Genomic DNA, 21,555 nt, shown 5'->3' on the forward strand with positions numbered 1-21,555 from the left:
CACACACACACACACACACACACACACACACACACACACACACACACTCGTGCGTGCAATGTATCAGGATAATGATTACCTGTATTTTGGAATATGATTAATTTTATACATACATATATGTGTATACACAGATGTGTTTACATGTGTGTGCTTACTACTTGCATTTGCAAAATCTGGAACTTCTAAATTCTATTCTTGAAAAAAGTTTTCATAAAACATAAGAATAATAAAGAAAAAATAAGGTTTCCAAAAAACCTTTGACCTTTTTTTTTTAATCACTGACCTATATTTCCCAACATATTTGTCATTATTCTTTTCTCTACCCATACTGGCAATGAAGTCATCAAATGGATTTGATGTGGAAGGTTTTATGGAAGTCTTCATATTATCTGATTACTTCCTAATCTTCTGTGACAGATGTTGCTGCATAACCTGTAATTATTTCCCTGGTAGGCTTTCTGTAAATGTTCATCATGAGAAATACAAGATAGTTCAAGAAATGATAGTTCTTGCTGTTTTTAGATATCTCCATCAATTCCTCTATTTGCTTTTTTGGAGCAGCATATGTGAACCCAACTGGAAACGAAGCAAAATGTAGAATATAGGATGGACTAGCAATCAGGTAGATCTAGCTTTTGTCCATGTACAAATCATAGTTTCTTTGAGCTTAAGCTTTCTTATCTATAAAAAAGGGATACTGCGGCAGAATCTCCCTCATAGGGTTCTTTGTGAGATTCCAATGAGATAATATATGCATGTCAAACCTTAGAGGGCTATATAATTGTCAGTTTTCATTATTATTGTTATTATAATTACATTTAACTGCAATGTCCTTGTGTATCCTGGTTCTATTTTTAGTGAAAATCAAGATCTCAAGAGTTGTAATAGTCCTTATAAGATAAGTAGACCAATTTATACAGGTAACAAGAATCCCTGCTAGATTATAAACATTTGGTACTAAGTCTTTGCTCAAAGACCTCCACTGAAAAGGAACCTACTCTATCAAGAAGAGGCCCATTCCACTTTCAGATGGTTATACTTGTTAGGAAGTTTTTCTTTCCATCAAGGCTGAACTTGCTTCTAGAAAATGTTCAGGAATAACTCTTAGATCAGCCCTCAAAAAACAAGAAGAACATCACTGTTCTTCAAACATCTACATTTTCTTCTATTTTTTTCATTCTTTTGATTTTGTCTGACTGGTTCTCAATTGCTCATAGAGTCGTCATTCCTTAGCCTCCACTTGACCAGTTCTAATTTTTTTTTTAAAGCAACTGGGGTTAAGTAACTTGTTCAAGGTTACACGGCCAGTTATTTCTGGGTGTGGTGCTAAGTATCTGAGCCTAGATTCGATCCCCAGGTCAGCCTGACACTGGGGCCGGTGCTCTTACTTGCTGTGCTACCTGGCCGCCCCCACTTCAAATTTTTAATGAGTTATTTTCTTCAATTAGCTTTTGTACCTCCTTTTCCATTTGGCAAAGTCTATTTTTAAGTAGTTTTCTTCAATATATTTTTTCCCAGTTTTGTCCATTGTATTTTTAAAAGAATTGTTCAATATTTCTTCTATTTCTCTAAATTGACTTTTAAAGCCTTCTTGAGCTCTTCCAAAAAAAGCCTTTTGGGCTTGAGATTAGTTCATATTCCTCTTTTGAGATTTCAGATGTGGGTACAGTGACAATGCTGTCCTCTTCTGAGTTTGTGTCTCTATCCCTATAATAAGAATCTATGGTCTTTGATTTTCTATGTTGTTCCTTGCTCGTGGTGGTCGCCTTTTTTCTGGCTTTTAAAGCTGATTTCTGCTTCTTTGGCACAAAGGACACTGAACCACACTTCTTGTGCTAGGGAATAGAGGCCTGGTTATTGGCTTTGTGTGCTGGCACCTCAGGTTCTGGCAGTTAGAGGCTATAGAGGCTGTAGCTTACCTGGTGCTGAGCTGGAGCTGGTGGTGGCTGGTGTGTGCCAATGCCAGGTGGGGTTTTACTGCATTTCCCCTGGGTTACACTGAAGTTTGTGGGTTGAGGCATGGGGCTGGGAGTGGTCTGGCCATTGGAGGTCACCTCCCTCCCTAGGGCTGCACTAGAGCACAGGTAGGCTCAGCCACTGGTAGACACCTGTCCACCACACAAGCGGTGGTTCTCCATGCTGGTGTCTGTCAGTTCCCTTCTGTGCAAAGGCACATGGAGGTGCTGGTGTTGGCGCTTGCCTACTCCACCACCCTGGGACTCAGGATCTCTTTCGTGTTTGCTGAGGTGAGGCTTACCACTGGCTTGCTGGGATGCACACCCATCCTATACTGTTCCCCTTCAGTCACAGCAAAATGGACCTTTCCCATTAATCCCCTTAGCAACAAGAGCTAAAAAACTGCTGAACCCCATCTTTCTGCATAGCCCTTCAAACATCTGAAGACAACTATTGCATCTACATTCCTACTTCTTCCCAAGTCTTCTCCTTTGCAGAGAAGTTCAGGTGCTTCAATTCTTTAGTTCTTTAAGCCCATTCACCTAAGTAATAATCTTGAAGTCTTTCCTACTTGCTCTTACATAATCATTCATTAGTGAATGCATATAAATATAGATACACACACATATGTGTGTGTGTGTGTGTGTAAAACTTTCTTCAATATATCTTCTTTTGGTCTGACCAGGGAGAAGTACAGGAGGATTGTCATCTGTGTAGTCCTCGACAATAAGCTTCTCTTAATGTAGTTGTAGCAGCAAGCACCCCAGCGTCCCAGGGTGGCTGCCAACACAGGTTCTTGGATCCGCTTTGATAAAGGAAAGCAACTCAAAATGGGTTGACAAGCTTACTTTAATCAGTCAAATATGTATCATTTACCTAGCTCAGGGGAAAAAGGTCAGTACCCCGAACTTGAGAGTACTCAGACAGAATTATCAAGACAGAGAAACAGATCAAGTAGACAGGTTTCCAAACTGTCCAACCATTACATCCATACCAAATCAACATCCGGGTTTTTCAAAGCCGGGGGGCTCTCAACAACGGCTTCCCAGAGTCTCATCTGATCAAATCACAGAACAATTCTCAAAGTGAGCCCCAAAACAAAGCCTCAAATAAGGGTTTATATAGCCTTCTCCTGGCTCAGAGAATGTAACAACTTTCTGAACCCACTAGTCAATCAAAAAGTATCTACTGAAAAACAAGCCTCCCACCCCAGGCTCCAGGTGCACTTTAGCCTAGGGGCAGGGAAGTTCTTTAAATTTGCATTTCCATTACAGTAGCCCAACATTACATTAGTTTTATGGATTGACAATGCAAAGGATGCTCAGGAACACATAATAATTCAGAAAATACTTACAACAGCTAATAACAATCAATGAAATTCTCCTTCTTCAAACTATTCCAGTTTCCAAAGTGTTCCAAACATGTTTTTTGTTGTTCGTCAATCATTTCACTTAGGTCTGATTCTTCATGACCCCATTTGGTGGTTACTTGACAAAAATACCAAAGTGGTTTGCCATTTCCTTCTCCAATTCATTCTACAGATGAGGAAATTGAGGCAAACAGGGTTAAATTATTTGCCCAGGTCACATAGCTAGTGTCTGAGGCCAAACTCAAACAGGTCTTCCTGACTCCAGGCCTGGCACTCTATCCACTGTGCTCTTTCCAAACAGCATCACCTTACTGTTTGGACTTCCCCTGGAACAGAAACAGAGGGGCAAACCAGTTTCCCATGTTGTCCAAAAGCTCAGTGAAATAGAATACAAAGTCTGGGACCCTTACTGAGCTCAATCCTAGAAGAAAAGTGCAAGATCATCTCACTACAAGCAGCTGAGGAAACTCCTTTTCTTTTAAAAGAAGAACAGATTCCTCAACTCTCAAGCTTGGGTTTATTATTGCAGCATTCTTTGCCTTTCTAAGAACTGTTGTTCTTGTTTGTTCTTCATTCTTGAAGAGGACTATGACAGCAAGAAGATAAAGCCATGACTTGTAAGTGAATTGGATTTAAGTGAAGAAGGGCTGTGCAAGTTCACTAGCCTCACTTTATCTTCTGAAGTCAACTGGGTCCAGTGGCAAGATGTAGATCAGGACAACCACAGATGTCCCCTGCCTCTCTAAGAATAAGAAGGTGAAGTCCCAAAATACTCACTGCCTCCACCTTTCAGAATGTGGCTATTACTGGACAGGACGAGCCAAAGAGTCACAAAGAGAAGATGTAAAGATATAGCCATATCACCAAGCAAATACTACTCCCTAATAATCACCATGAGGCAGCTAGACAGTACAGTAGATAAAGCCTTGGGTCTGGAGTCAGGAAGACTAGAGTTCAAATCCAGCCTTTAACAGTTGTGTGACCCTAGGCAAGTCATTTGCCATCCTGCTACTCTGGATGTTTCTTCAAATGTAATATAGGAAATATAATAGCACCTTCCTAAGAAATGTAGTTGTAAAACTCAAATGAGAGAATGTTTGTAAGATGTTTAGCACAGTGTTTGTCACATAACAGGTATTTAATAAATGCTTGTTCCCAACTCCTTTTGAAAACTTTATCTATGTATATGTAGGAAGAAAGAGAAAGGAAGGAAGGAAGCCATGTGTCAATCCTTGTCCCAAAGAGAGGGGGAAAAAACAAAACACCATTCTGATTGTTTTTTACATAGAACAAAGAAAGCGGGGAAAACCCCTAGTATCCAGTTTAGTTCTGCTTTTTGGGAAGTTTATCCAAAAATAATCATTAAAACAGTAAGATTACCTCTAAATTTGCACAAGCATCAGCACTTTTGCTGAACAAGGGCTCAAACCTTGGTCCTTTCTGTATCTCTATGCTAATACCCAAACATAGTTCCTGTCTGCAGGGATCCCCTTATTCACAAATTAAATGAACACATAGATCAACAATTAGATCAATAAGATTTCTCTAGTTGATGAAAGAAATTCAAACTACTCAAAGAGAAGTTTAAAAACTAAGTAACAGAAAAAGGAATCCGTTTTTGCCCTGCCCTGCAGGACAAAGGGTCTAAGTGGCTGTTGAAGAGGCAATGGGGATATTTCATAGTCTGGTTCCTATTCTACCAGGTTGGAAATCAGCAATCTTTGTCCCATTCTGGCCTCTGAAAATAGAATCAGCTGCAACATTAAGGGTTCTGGAAGCAATCTCTGAGGCTGCCACTCTTTGGGCTCAGGGAGATCCTACAGACTCCTACATCTCAACCTTCTGCTCCCCAAGTCTCTAGTTTAGGGAGGCAGCTAGTTTAATAGTGGATAGAAGACTGGGTCTGGAAGCAGGAAGACCTGGGTTCAAATCCAACCTCTAACATTTAATAGCTATGTAATCCTGGTTAAGTCAATTAACCTTTCTTTGCCCCAGTTTTCTCAAGTATAAAAAAGGGTTGTTGTAAGGATCAAATGAAGGAATGTTTGTGTAAGCACTTGGCACTTAGCAAGTATGTAATAAATGCTTATTCCCTACCCTTTGCAAGTTTGCCATTCCAGTTGCCTATCACCCCACTCATTCAAAATATATACAGTATCTCTACCACCACTGCATTTGTCACCGCCAGTCCACACTGCCCCTTGGCCACTAAAACAATCAATCCCAAAACTCCCAGTACAGTGTAATGGTAATGAGAATTTTAAGATCTTCCCTGACCCTTAATAAGTTTAAGGGAATTTGAAGACCTTCCCTGCTTTGAAGATACACCCTGCCCCCAGTAAGCTGAATATAATCACATGGAGCCTGTGATGGGAAGAGTTTTCTGAAGGGTAGAGAAGAGCCCATAGGAAGCTTGGACTGAGAACAGTTAGATTAGAGAGAGGAGAGGATGCATCAGAGGGAGACAGACTTGAGAGTAAATATTGGTTTGTGGGAAGGCTAAAGGATGCTGTGGCTCTCTGTGCTATTATGGCTTATTAACTTCTTTGCTACTATAATGGAATTGGCTTACTGGTTTTGGGATTCAGTTTTCTGGCATCTGAATAAATGTTTTGCTTCTGTCTTATATATGGAGAGTCTGTTATATTTTTCGATGGAGCACTATGCAGGCATACTTATAGTGACTGTTTGTGCTGTGAATATTGCATTGACACTACATTTGACAACAAGAATGGGATCACAAAATATCGGATCCCTATCTGGAGGGAGAAGGGATTTAGAAGAAATGGCTATTCCAGGAGGGGAGGATTTATCTTTTTCCTCCTTAGCAAGAGTGGTCTAAAAGTACACAGCTCTGTGAAAACTGGGAACTGAGGTTACAGAACAGAGAACCTAGAGATTTAGAAACGTGTTTGCAAAGAATACCAATAAAACCTGGGAGAGAGCTGGAGTCAGTGTGTAGGAGGGGATGGGTTTTACTAACATGTTACCACATTATGCATAAGTGCAGAGACAAGCTGTTATAAGAAAAAAACTCAAATGGAAAGAGAGTTGGCTGTGTTGCAGTTCAGGCTCTCCTTTAGAAGAGCAAGCTGGAGGATCTCAGGTGGTAGAAGAGAGGGCTGTCGTGAATTTGGCTCAGAAAAAGAAGCAGAAAAGTAATGGGAGGAAAATTCATACAGTGTTCGTAGAGACTGAGCCTAGTTGCTATGATGACAACTGCCAAGAGAGTGCATGGGGAGCAAGAGATAAAATGTTAAATGATGAAGCTTTTACAAGGGCAGAAGTTCACCCCACACTAAGAAGAAAGCAGGAGAATCAGGGAGGCCAAACAAAGTTCAGGGAGACAACTGAGGATTTCACTCAACAAGAGATTACTGATATATTAAGCAGATTCATCAAAAGGATGGGAGAATCCTTAGTGTCTTGATGGGTCAGGTGGGCGAGATGAAATTACCAATACCATAAAGAAATATGTTGAAGTGGGAGTCTTAGTCTCTACAACCACATGATGGAATAATCCTATCTGGCCAGTATGAAAATCAGATGGGGCGTGGAGAATGACAATGGATTACAGACAACTGAATAAGGTGACTGTTCCTTTGTATGCAGCTGTTCCAGATACCGTCACCTTAATAGAAAGGATGCAGAAATATGATGGGACTTGGTACACAGTTATCGATTTAGCTAATGCTTTCTTTACCATTCCAAATAGACTCTAAGCAATGGTACTAGTTTGCTTTCACTTGGCAGGGCAGAGAATATACTTTCAGCTGCTTGCCACGAGCTGCTTGCATAGCCCCATTATTTGTCAAAGGATTGTGGCTGAACATTTGGATGAATTAAGGCTATCTGGTGTACAGCTTACCCACTACAATGATGATATTATGATACAAGGGAAAAAATGTAAAAGAAGTGGGGAAGAGTTTGATGCCTTTAATTGAGCATATCAAAAGCAACGGGTGGGAAATTAATACTGCAAAGATTCAAACACCAGCTCAAAATGTAAAATTTTAGGGTATACAACGGAATAAAGGGCTGCAAGAGATTCTTCCACAAGCCCCACAAAAGATTCAGGATTTTCTTATCCCTACCAATAAGAAAGAGGCCCAAAAGTTTATAGGATTATTTGGATAATGGTAACATCACACTCTGCATCTGGGACAGATTTTGAAACCCTTATATAAAGTTACTTGGAAAAAATATGAATTCAATTGGGGACTTGAGCAGAGTAAAGCTTTTGAAGAAGCCAAGGCTGGTATACAATTGGCCCTAGATTTCTGACCTATGCAAAATGGCCCCATGGAATTACAAGTGATTGTACAGGATGATTATGTAAACTGGAGTTTATGGAACAAACAACAAAGCTGAAATATACCTTTAGGATTTTGGTTCAAGAAACTTCCTTCATCTGGAATTCAATATATACCTTTTGAAAAGCAGTTGTTAGTTGCATATTGAGCTTTGGTAGAGACTGAACAACTGACTCTGGGCGATGAAGTGATATTAAGGTCTGGAATTCCAATTATGACCTAGGTAATGAGTACCCCAGCTTCTCACAGAATTGGACATGCACAAGAGGTCAGCATAATTAAATGGAAATGGTATATTCAAAATAGAGCTAAACCAGGCAAAAGTGGAGTTTCTGCTCTACATGAATCTATAGCAAACATCAATACTGAGGGAAATGATATACACCCTGAACCAAAGGAACAATTGGTACAGTCCTTGTTAAAACAGAATGACAGATATGATAGATTAGCTGAAGAAGACAAGAAATGCACATGGTTTACGGATGGGACAGCAAAATATTTGGGCCATAAAAGACATTGGAAAGCAGTAGCCTATGACCCATGTACTAGGCAGACTTTGAAAAGTACTGGGATGGGTAGAAATAGTCAATATGCCTAAATTATGACAGTACATCAAGCCATCAAAACAGAACAAGGGGGACAGTGTCACATATTTACTGATTCACGGGTGGTAGCTAATGGGTTAGCTACATGAATGCTCATGTGGAAAAATCAAAATTGTGAAATTCATGACAAACAAATCTGGGGCAAAGAATTATGGGAAGATATATGGGAAATGTCTTTGGATACCACTTTGTCAGTTTTTCATGTAGATAATCATGTGGCCCTCACCATACCAGAATGTGAGGACAATGCACATGCTGATGAACTAGCAAAGATTACTCAACATGCTGTCCCTACTTTGATTCCAACTAATGACCTGGTACTAGCAAAATGGGTCTGTCAAATGGCTGGCCCTTTAGAGGTCAAGGTCACATACCAGTGGGCACAAGATTGAGGTATTGGTATTTCTCATTCATTGTTAAAACAGATAGCAAAAGATTGTCATATATGTCAATTGGGAAAGGAGCAAACTGTTCCCCAGGTAGTAACTGAGGAGATATCAAGGGGAAAAATTCCAGCTCAAATTTGACAAATAGATTATATTGGTCCCCTACCCCAAGATAAAGGATGCAAATTTATATGTACTTGTGCTGACACCTATTCAGGTGTACTACTGATTTGTCCTTATAAGAATGTGACCCAGAAAAACACCTATAAAATTCTAGATCTCATAAGTCTATATTATGGAAACCCAATGTAGATTCAGAGTGACAATGGGTCACATTTCAAAGGCAATGAAATGAAGAGTTATTGTATATTAAACAATACAGAATGGATATATCCTATTCCATATTATCCACAAGCATCTGGGTTAATTGAAACAATGAATGGATTGTTGAAAGAAGAAAGTATGCCTCTAGCCAGAATGATGACCCCAGATCTGCAAATGAGAAAACAGTAGACACATATGATCCCAAATATTGAGTACTGGACTGTGAGGCAAGATGTCCTAGCACCATATCCAGGAACACCTGGTTCGGCAGGATATGATTTACATTGTTTAGAAGACTTATATTTGGAGATAAAAGAAATAATAAACATCTCTACTGGAATATGTATGAGAATCCCTAAAAATATTTTTGGATGGATGTTACCTAAATCAGGTTTAGCAGCTTGAGGAATACATGCACTGGCTGGAGTAATAGAATCTACTTATCCAGGAGAAATTATTGTGACATTGAAAAATTTGGGTGAAGAACCCATACAGTTTTGTAAAAATGATAGAATAGTTAAAATGATTATTATTCCTTGTAAAACAATACCCCTTATGAAAACTGACTCTCCTTCTGAAATAACTATCAGGGGAACTGAAGAGATTGGTTTTACTGATAGAACAAAATTGGGAACTAAAGAAAGCATGGGTAAAGTGGAAGCCAGATGATGTTCCAAAGGTTGCGGACATTATAGCACATTGGAAATTGTGGCTGTTGTTTATTCAGGAGAAGATGATTATCAAATTGTACCATTAATATATTCTACCATAATGAGGCTATGATAGTGAGTTCATGGACTCTATAAGCATGACTCACCCTAAATTTGTTTCTTTTCAGCTTTATGTCTGTTAGACTTGTTTGTGAAATTTGTTTCATGCAGGCAGTACCTTCCACCTGCAGATGCCTGATTGCTTAAGCCAGATGCCACCCCCTTTCTATGACTGTGATGTGCCACCCCTGGACCTGGTGCTGATGAAGGTCCGGATGGCAGCTAATGAACTGACCTCTCTAATGGGACCTCTTAGGACAGGGCAGCTCTATGTCCAATTTCACCTGGAAGTAGCTATGAAGAAGAGATCTTCATGCCTTACCCCAAGATTCTGAGCCCCACACATTTGAGGGGGGGAAATATGTGGGTGTTTGTGCCCAAGACCCCACCCTAAAATATTATTTTATGTGCTTATTTTCTAATATCCCTGTTATACTGTTGCAAAGTTCTTTTGACACCAGTTACCCCTAAACTCTCTATTAATCTATGTAATGAAATGTATTGTTAATATATTTTTGCTATGTAAGGGACATGAAAGATCTTAAGGCTGAATGTAATGGTAATGGGAATTTGAAGATCTTCCCTGACCATTAATAAGTCTAAGGGAATTTGAAGACATTCCCTGCTTTGAAGATATGCCCTACCCCTTAAATGGCTGAATGTAATTATATGGAGCCTGTGGTGGGAGGAGTTTGCTGAAGGGTGGAGCAGAGTCCACAGGAAGCTGGGACTGAGAATAGCTAGACTAGAGGGAGATAATTAGGTTTGTGAGTAAATGTTGATTTATGGGAAAGCTAAAGGATGCTGTGGCTCTCTGTGCTTTTATGGTTTATCAACTTCCTTGCTACTATGATGGAATCAGCTTACTGGTTTGCAATTCAGTTTTCTGGTATCTGAATAAATGTTTTGCTTCTATCTTATATATGGAGTCTGCTATATTTTGCGACTGAGCACTATGTAGGCATATTTATAGTGACTGTTGGTTCTGTGAATATTGCATTGGCGCTACACACACAACTCTATCCTGCTCCTTCAGATGCACCTGCTTCATGGTCCTTGACAGTCTAAATTTCTCCCCAAGGAGGAAAAAAATCATGTTATTTATTGAGAACTACATTTCCCAGAAACCACCACAGCTAGGCTCTGAAAACTTCCTCTGCCTGTAGAAATCCATCTCCAAAAGCCAATTATACTGGCAAGGCAAACACTGCCCAAGAAATCCAATTTCCAGCTACAATGTTATATTCTAGCATAATATGCTTATTTTTAGAGCTCTTTGAAATATTAAATAACCAGTTGATCAAGTTATAGTACAATGACTCAATAGTGGAAAAATGGAATTGGTGCCAGTATCACAACAGTTTCCTTAAGCCATTTGTCAGTCTTGAAATGGAGTAAAGGGAGAGAGCCCTTTGAACACAACACAATTTTTTATCAAAGTCTGGTTCAAGTAAAATACCTTAACTTTAGGAATTCTCTCATATTTACTCCCTACTATACACAGTAGGGTGACTTGAATGTAGGTATCAACAAATTACTGATAAGAAAAAAATCTGCAGTTCTGTATTTCTCAGTAAATTCGTAACTTGCCCATAACCACCCTTCCATGTTAATACTATGCTTTTTGCCCATTAGTGAGATTACAAGAGAATCAACACTTCAGAATTCTAACCACTTAGCTATGTGGTTCTCCTTTCAACAACCATCATTCATTTAAGAGACTTACCCTGACAACAGAGGTGAGGAACTCAAAACTGTCCAGAAACTTAACATTTCTCTGGAATTCTCTTGTGCCACATGGGCAAATACTTGTAAGATCTGTTTTGTTTTGTTTTTTTTAACCAAGATAATGACTAAAGAACTCCTAGATTATCTCCCACATACATGCTTGCTCTCAGAATCTCTCCAGAATAAAGGGGTGGAAATACCAAAAAGACTCCTTCTTATAGACCAGTTCAAAGTGGTGATTTCTTTTAAAAGAGTCCATATTTCACCAATTCATACTGGAAGCCACCTCATCAGTGAAAACAGTCTTCAGAGATGAGTCAAGGAGTGTGCTCATATCCTTCATAGGAAGATGTTGCCCATTCATTCAGTGGTGTCCAACTTTTTGTGACCCATGGACCACAGAATGACCACTGAAAGGCTTTTCTATCCTCCACTATCTCCCAAAGTCTGTCCAAGTTCATGTTCATAGCATCCACAACATTATCTATCCCTCTCATTCTCTGCTATCACTTTCTCCTTTTGCTTTCAATCTTTCCCAGAATCAGGCTCTTTTTCAATGAATCCAGTCTTCTTATCATGTGGCCAAAGTATTTAAGTTTCAGCTTCAGTATTTGTCCTTCCAATGAGTAGTCTGGATTTTCTTCAAGTATTAATTTGATCTCCTTGCTGTCCAAGGTACTCTCAAAGTTATCTCCAGCACCACAATTCAAAAGCATTGATTCTGCAGCATTCGGCTTTCATTATACTGCAACTCTCACAGCCACACATTGCTACTGGAAAAACCATAGCTTTGACTAAAAAGATCTTTGTCAGCATGGTAATGCTTCTGCTTTATGCTGTCCAGAATCACCACAACTTTTGTTCCAAGAAGCAATCGCCTTTTAATTTCATAGCTGCAATTGCCCTCTACAGTGATTTTTGAGCCCAAGAATACAAAATCAGACACTGCTTCCATTTCTTCTCCCCCTACTACAGGAAGTGATGGAACTAGTTGCTACAATATTAAAATTTTTTTTAGCATTAACCTTTAAGGTCATAATCCTGTAAACTCATCAAGCTGATCAAGGAGCTCCCTTAATCCTCTTTATGTATATATCTCCTACAATACCCAGTGCTGTATTTCAAAGTTTTATTTAGTAAATTTCTGTTCTTGGACGTGATGATGCACATGTGCAGTCACTAGTGCTGGTGAGCCTCAGGTTAATATATCACTTGAGTTTGGTAAATCTGAGTTATAGCAGGGATAAAAGGATTCAGATTGTCAGACAGTATCTACACTGACGCCAATGTGGTGAGCTTCCATTAGCAGACAGCCACCAGAAACCTAAACAGCGGTAAAGTGATCTTTTAGAAAAACAGCAGGTTCCACACTGATCAATTTTGAAATTGAACTCTCAAGTGGCTACTGTACTTCTAAGTCTATGTTAGCGATAACTAGTCTCATAAAAAAAAAAACAAACCCTATAATTTTTTTGGTGAGGCAAAACATTTTTAAATTCTATGATTCTAAATAATCCCACAATTCCTACAAGCACATCCTTCTATCCTAATACTGTGGCAACTCTTTATTGTTCTGTAATTGCCAAGGTGCCACTTTAAATCTTATTTAAAAATGTATAGTTCTGTATAAGCAGATAAAATCCTATTAAAAAAAAAACATCTTAAGTTTCTTCTTGAAATTAGGCACTACAACTTCTACTTTGTCTCCCTCTAAAGTATCTCAAATTGTCTTGCATATAACAGTACAGTAGGAAAGAGTCCAGGACATGGATTCAGGAAAGACCTAGATTAGAATTCTCTCTCTACAAGAAGAGTTACATCATGGTTACTATCTGGGTAACCTTAATAACCTCTTAAATCATTTAACCTCTCTAAGACTCTATTTCATTATCTTTAAAATGGATATAATACCTACAATATATACCTCACAAAGCTGACATAAGGATCAAATGAGATAAAGTAATATAAAGCCCTTTGTAAAGCTTGAAGAACAACATAAATGTCAGCTCTTGCCATCATCATATCAGGTCCTTGATAAATCTGTGTGGATTCATTGGCAAAAGGAAAGAAAACTGTCAGAAAGCATATAAAAAATTTGCTGTTGTGGCTTACTGGGAGTCCCTATAAAAATTTCAACTAACTACCATAGTTGCAACCAGAAATATGATACTGTTAGGGGTTGGAAAGAAATTAGGTATTTATTTCTGTACTCAAACACAGAAAGAAAAGTAATCATCATTTAGTATAATAACTTTCTAATACTAAGTATTAGACTGTATCAGTAAAAGTGTTAACAAATAATCATTTAAATTATCCATTACCTCTTCTATCAGCCATAAGAACAGCACATATTTTGCCAAGGTTATATAAAAACAAAAATCCCTATGAATAGATAACAGGCTCACTTGGTAAGGTCTGTTAATACCATGGTTTTTAAACTTTATTTTTCTTCACACAAGCTTACCAGTCCCTGAAAAGGTCAGATGAGAACATCTGCAGCATATTAAAATTACAAACAAAAAAAAATTTTAAGTTTCTTGAGAGACAGTGACATCTTGTGGAAATTATGACCTTTCAAAGTGAGTTATTTAAATTGAATCTACTTTATACTGCTTTTCTTTATACTGTATCTATAGGGCTGTCAATTTGGTTACAAGTTTCACAACAAATAACTGGCATTGAGAGAAATGTACAAGCATATACAATTTAAGCAAAAAAATTCACTGCATTTAACTTCAGAGAACATATAAATATTCTGTTAGAAATGAATGCATATACTAGAATTATATATTTCTGGTCTGTAAGACAACAGAGAGAAGAAGGAACTGAATTTGGTCTTTTTCTGTAGTGAATTAACAAATAAAAGAAAGTTGTTTTAATCTAGCAATTCACACACATCATATACACATACTGGTACCATACATCATTCCTAGCACTTTTTTTCTTTTCACTTCTGGCTCTTAATGTATTTTTCTGAGACTGGGTGATTTTGTGAAGTAGGAGGTATATTCTGTGGTGTACTGCCTGACACAGAAGGTGAAAAGTTAACAGGTTTTGAAAGGTAACTGCCATTTGAAAGCAGGGCAAAACAATAAGAACAACAAAGAGCTCAATTGCAGCTTGCCTTTCTTCCTGCTTATGAAAGGAATAACAGATAATCACAAATCTGTATTTGTGTGTGTGATTGTAATCACATACATATATATGTATGTGATTGTAAATTATAACAATATGAATAGAAAGACACACTTATATTAAATTTTTTATCATAGAACATGTATATAAAAGAGTAATGCCACCATGAGTCATAAGCAGAGATAAGGAAATCCCATGACAGGAGGGAAAAAACAAAACAGAGAGTTTTGGCTTAGAGTTGAATGATTCAGAAAATTCTATTAAGTGATATTTTTTATATGAGTCTTTTATCTCTATAATTTTTTTCAAAAGAAAAACGATTAATTTCCAAATGGAGAGTATGAACAGAATTAATCACTGCAAATCACAGCAAAGTCAGAGTAGTAAATGATGATGCTATGGTCAACAAAATAATAAAACTTTCTTCACATAATTTATATATAATTTTCTTGTTCATGCAAATCAACAGTAAAATGGAGTACTACATTATAGATTCCATTTAATTCAATCTATTTTACAATAACTATTTGTGAGGATACACTAAAAAGTCATAGTTGGATACTATACCAGATTACAATTTTATAGCTCTCAAAAACTTTTTCAGAGGCAGAACACATTTGTGCATATAGTTATTACAGCTATTTGGGAATTAACATAAACTAATGCCTTACCCTCACTCAAACCTTTATATAAAAATATATAGAAAATCTACAAGTTAAAAACTTATATAAGACAATCTCTCTCCCTCTTTTAGAGTTTACAACCTAGTTGAGGAAAGACCACACAGAAACACACAAAAAAGGATAATAAGAAAGCATGTGAACAAATGCTTTTATTAGTTATAGGCAAACCAAATGCCATGGAATCAATACAGGTTTATATGATCAATAAAGATTTCCTCAAGTGTAACAACACAGTATAGTGGAAAAGAGCACTAGATTTAAAGTTAGAAATTTTGACTCCAAATCCTGGATCTTCTTAACTTGGGCAAGCCATTTAATCATTCTGAACCTCAGTTTCCTCATAAGTATAAGGAGTTTCTGGACCAGATGAAAGTCAAATTTCCTTTAAGGTCTAAATTCTACTATATGACTCAAACAAGGCACTGCAGGACAAGAAGTATTTGAGAAGGTTAAAAATAAAGAGAAATGGTTATGTATATATATGTAGGTGTACTCATTTTCAAATCAATGGTACTTTTAAGTTCAACTTTAAATCTCCTGGATGTGTAACAGGCATTGCAAACTCAACATCCAAAACAGAATTCATTAATCCTCCCACTAAACTCATCACTACTCTGAATTTCCCTTTGTCAAGGTCACTACTATTACAACCATGATTCTCATTCTCAGCGTCTCCCATATCCAATCCCTTATCTATAACATGATGTCATATCAATTCTACCTAAATATGTCAATTCTCTTGTTCACTCATAGAGACAAGAAGTGAACTACAATAATTCAGGACTACTGTAATAACTTCCTAGTTATCTTGTTATTTCCAATCTGTACTCCAAAAAACCCCCAAAATTATTATTTTAAAAATATAGCCATGAAATTGCCAGATGCTGCTCAAGAAGCTCCAATAGAGACATATTTATCCTTAATAAAATACAAACTCCTCTATCTGGCATCTAAAACACTTCACAGTATAACTCCAACCTATCTTTCTATACTGATTTTATACTATTTCCCAGTCCTGCCCCTGCACTCATATGCATTCTATATTCCAGACTATCTAGTTAATTTTTTTGTTCCTCATACATGATTTACCATTTCTTGTGTCCATTCTTTTGCCGAGGCTATTCCTCATTTCTAGAATGCTTTTCTTCTAATATACACATCTTGGAATCCCCAGCTCCCTTCAAGGCTCATTCTGAGCAAGGCCTTCCTGATCATCCCATAACTCCCTATCAAAGGTTTGTGCTTTCTACCACCTCTTAATAGTTTTGTATTTAATTTGTCTGGGTACCTGTTGTATCAAGTAAAGGCAAATATCAACAAGCATTTATTAGGTACTTAGTAAGTGCCAGGCACTGTGCAAAGATACATCCCCCACCCCCCAAAAAAGCAAAACACTTCCTACTCTCAAAGAATTCAGTTTAACTGGGGGAGATGAGACAAAAATTACTATGAACAAACAAGAAAAAAACAAAATAGGGGATAATATTAGAGGGAAGGCACTATGATTAAGAAGGGTTGGGAATGACGTTTTGCAGAAGGGGGTGTTTTAGCTGGGACCTGAAAGAAGCCAGGGAAGCTAAGAGGCAGAGATAAGGATGGAGAAAGTTCCAGGCACCCCAATTGGGAAGACTGTGGTACAATGGAAATAGCAGTGGATTTGAAATAGAGTACCAAGGCTCAAATCCTGCCTCAGTCACTTACCAGCTCTGCGATTTGGGGTAAATCACATAACCTCTCTGAGTTTTAGCTTCCTCATCTATAAAAAAAAAAAAAGGATTGGACTAGATGGCCTCTTGGGGTCCCTTCTAGTTTGAATATGTAATCCTATTATTCCATATAAGGTACTTGAGGACAGGGCAGCTCATTACTGCCTTTACATCTCAAAGGCCTTGCATTGTGCCTCGAACATAACAGGCACTTGACAAACTGAATTTGAATTTTAGGTATCAAATTCATACTTCCAGCCATATATTATGCACATCTTATTGGTTTACTGATCATGCACTTGAAAATTATGATGAAAGCCAAAAACAAAACAAAACAAAATAAAACACAAAAAAACGTTAACTTTTAATGCACGTCCTTACTGGTTGATCTTCCTCTCTCAAATACTCTCCCATTCCAACCTATCCTACATCAGCTGCCAGAGCTTCCTAAAGCCTGGAAGTATGACCATGCCATCCTCCTACCTTCTATAAGAGGCTGAACACCACTCAATAAACTCCAGTGGCTCCCTATTTCCTCCAGGATCAAATGGAAAATCCACTGTTTGGCTTTTAAAGCCTTTCACAACCTGGCTTCTTCCTGCCTTTCCAGTCTTCTCACATTTTACTCCCTATCCTGTTCACTACATTTCAGTGACACTGGTGTTTTGGGGTTTTTTTTTGGAGGGGGGAAGGAAAGGCAATTGGGCTTAAGTGACTTGCCCAAGGTCACAAAGCAAGTATGTCAAGTGTCTAAGGCCAAATTTGAACTCAGGTCCTCCTGACTCAAAGGCTGGTGTTCTATTCACCACACCACCTAGCTGCCCTGACATGGTATTCTTAATGTTCCTCACACATAGCACTCCCACCTCTCCACTGCCTTTTCAATGGATATTCCTCAAACCTGGAATGCTCTTCTTCCTCACCTCTATTTCTTAGTTTCCCTGGCTTTCTTCCTGTACATGTACACATACGTCTTTACACACACCTTGCTATGCATAGTTCTCTGCATGTGGTACTCCCCATTAGATTTTTTTAATTTCTTGAGGATTGAGACTGTAAGCACTTAGGTCAGTGACTGGCATATGGCCATTGTTTAATAAATGCTTGTTGACTAAATAAATGAATACTTAAAGTGAAACATGTAGGAAAAGTTTGACAGAGCTAATTAGATGTCATGGTATCAATTTTTAAAGTTTTTTTTTTTCCCCAAGGAGTTGTTTGATCGGTGGTCTATTTAAAATTAATTACATTATATATTATATATAATATTATATTAATGATATTCGTTTACTTTGTCTAATCAAATCTATAATTTCCTAAGGACATACACCTACATGTCCTTAGTTTCTAATGACTGATAACTATCAGAAATACATTAAATAGAAAACACAAACTGATTTTATGTTTTAAAAGTTTAAGCTTTACTCTCTGAGACTATCTGTGCAACCTTCCTATAAATTCAAATTGATATAAATTGCAAAAAACATATCAAAGGTACTACATACTAAGCTAAATTATCACTGTGCTGTAAGTGTTTGATTTTTCTGGAATTACATGTTTAAGGGAAAGAAAAAGAAAGTCTAAATGTCAGCTTCTGAATTGCCAGTAGCAATCTAGGCATTTAATTCAACAGAAATTATTTTCCACTTGTATTAGATTTCAATCTAACAGGCATCCGATTGATAACCATTTTAGCACAGCAGTTCAGTGAGACTAAAAACTACCTACTGAAAGACTAAACCAATACACTTTTCAAAAATTCCTACCTACATTTTCAAAGGATAGTTTTTATATTATACCTTTCCTGGAAGCCTATTCTATTCTTTGCTTAGCAGAAGCCTTTGAAAATGTAATTAAGTACACAAATCAACAAATTCTCTGGTTTTTAATATAGCTATTCCCAGTTAATTGTGTTACATGATATGGCCTTTATGTGACTATAAAGCATAGCTTTTTTTTTTAGACTTATGGATAGATATCTCCAACCTATTTTAAATTGCTATTAGGCACTAGGCTCATATTTACAGCAAAAAACTATTTATCTAATGAAAACCACTATATCATATATAACATTCTTTACCTGTATAACATTTTTACCTAAAAAAAAAAAACTGCTCAAGTTAAATGAATAATTTGTGTTGAGACATGTTATTTGTTTTATCTGTTACCAAGACATAATTCACGTTAAATACAAAATTTTCAAAACCTGCCATCAATATTGCTGCTATAAATTATGCACCCCTACATGTGCATAACTTCCATATTCCATTTCTAAAATCTGTATATCAAATATTAAAAACTCTGGTGCTATTCTATGTTCAGAGCTAAAACAGATTAAGTAGCCAGGACACTGGTTTCATTTTTAATGCAAATAGTTGATTTGGATAGATTTAAAATATTAAAATTCAGTGATAATATATAAGGATAAGAAGGTGATCAGAATGAGAAAGTAGAGAAACGAAAGCATTATAATAGGTACAATCCAGTGAAAAATTGAAAGGGTAAGAAAGGTGGAGGGCTGGATCTCATACTCTAAGAGAAATGGGTAGTCTCTTTTTAAATCCATGGCAAATTAGGGCAAAAAAACAAATAGTGGTGAATATTATATATAAAGAGTATGACTTTAAGGTCCCCTGCAAGTCAATTAACTAAGTTATACACAGGATGTTTAAAAACTTTAAGTGTGGTATAAGATTATTGTGATGCAATTTAACAAGTTTTAATTCAGTTATTAAATCCTTAATTTCTGAATAAACCTTTGAAAAGGCAAAAGAAATTTATATCTAGAGAACAATCATCCTAAAACACCAGTCAATAAATCATAACACAATTATTATAAAAATAAAGGTTGTCTAGACAGAAATAGGCTATAAAATATTTATCCTTGGGAGGATATTTGACAAATTAGGTTCATTTTTAGGGAAAAAATAAGTATCAGTGTAGGGGTAGAGATGGGGGTGGGGAAAGAAGGGAATTTGCCAGTAAAAACTAAACAGAGGCCCCATTTTTTTCTCTAATATGCCCCACAAAAAACCTGAAATGGGGTTATATATGGAATAATTTTTTTAATGTATACTATATGTATTATTTTTTCCTTAATAAAGATATCTGTAATAAAACAAAATAAAACAATGTGAAAGAGACTATGTTGGTAGTACTTTAAAAGAGATGATGACTGGTACATTGACAAAGGCTAATTAAAGACATATGAAAACAGAAGAGAATGTACTTACCCTTCTCCTCCCATTCTTGTTATTTTTAGGCGAAAATCTACAGAATTCAGACTGGGAGGTTTCCATTTCAAAATATCATCACACCGACCAGGTTTGTATTTCTAAAGTAAATTTTTAAAAATTAATGGTTATAATTTGATTAAATAGTTTGAGGTAATCAAAAAACTGAACTCAAAGGTACCCATCAACTATTTTCAAATACCTAGAAAAACATTGCTACAATTTCTTCCCTTAATAGTTTATCATATTACTCAATCAACAAAGAATCCAGGACATACTCTGTAACCAAAACTACTTCTAACAATTCTCTATCCCAAACTCAGTCCCAAACATTGGCATTACCACTTGACAGAGATCATGTTAAGAATTAAACTGATTTTTCTTATATAACCATTCACACAGTGGTCTAAAGAAGCTAGAATATCAAATCGCAAAATGCAGTAATGAAAGGAAGCAGAAATATCTGTCCAATAATCTGTTAGTAAAGTTCTTTACTTACCTCTCTACTACTGTTGGATATCTCTGACTCCAAAATGACTCCCTTAATCTGCTTCTACTCCTGTTAATGACACCACTCTTCAACCAAACTTAAAACTTTGAAATGATCTTCTAAATTTCCCTTTGCCTTGCCTGATGAATTCATCCAGACACCAAGAGCTATTGCTTCTCTTTCATCTATCTCTCATATTTGTTCCTGACTGTTCACTTCCAGTGCCATTATCCTAGGTTCTGATGTTATCTTTACCTGCCTGAATTACTCAAATTACTACCCCTATTGTCAATTTTTTTTTCTAAAAAAGAACTCTGGCAATGTAATTTTCATGATCAAAAATGTATAAGGAAAAACTACTGCCTATAGGATACAGCACAATCTCTTCAATATGGCATTCCAGGTCCTCTATAGAGTCAGGTTTCACCTTTTTTGTCTTTTTTCCTCCAAGAACTCTCTACCTCAATAAGGCTTGTCTTTTCAATGTCCTCTGAATTGCTGAATACTTAAACATGAAATCTGGGGACAAGGCCACCCTCCTTAAGGATGGGAATGAGTAGTTCATGGAAATTAATAGTATAGCATGTAGCAAAAACTGAAGAATAACATGACATAAAATTAGAACGCAGAATCTAAGAAAGCTTTATTTCATAATGGTCAGGTCTTACAGTATGAGAAGACAATATCATAGTCTTTATACTTAAACACTTTGGTATCATGGCATCATGAATTTAGAGCTAGAAGGGACCTCAGGGGCCATCTAATTCAACTTATAAATACAGATGAGGAAATAGTGAGCATAAGTGACTTACTTGAGATCTCTCTCTCTCTCTCTCTCTCTCTCTCTCTCTCTCTCT

At 37.0% G+C, this 21,555-nt stretch overlaps 1 protein-coding gene across 3 annotated transcripts in view; it reads right to left on the bottom strand.

Annotated features, from left to right (window-relative positions):
• The window catches only part of RNGTT (RNA guanylyltransferase and 5'-phosphatase), a 399,154-nt gene that overhangs the window by 134,857 nt on the left and 242,742 nt on the right, over positions 1 to 21,555 (bottom strand). For 2 of the 3 annotated variants that reach the window (XM_069065120.1, XM_069065121.1), the window contains one exon: positions 20,209 to 20,309. In XM_069065120.1, coding sequence (XP_068921221.1) covers positions 20,209 to 20,309 — 101 coding nt within the window. Of the gene's footprint in view, positions 1 to 17,006; positions 17,026 to 20,208; positions 20,310 to 21,555 lie in introns of those variants that run through there. The other variant, XM_069065122.1, reaches the window with a different exon arrangement.

This window comes from Petaurus breviceps, unplaced genomic scaffold (genome assembly GCF_028583685.1).
Source record: "Petaurus breviceps papuanus isolate PSGF00001 unplaced genomic scaffold, PetGlider_PUasm1.0 90667, whole genome shotgun sequence".
Taxonomy (NCBI): domain Eukaryota; kingdom Metazoa; phylum Chordata; class Mammalia; order Diprotodontia; family Petauridae; genus Petaurus; species Petaurus breviceps.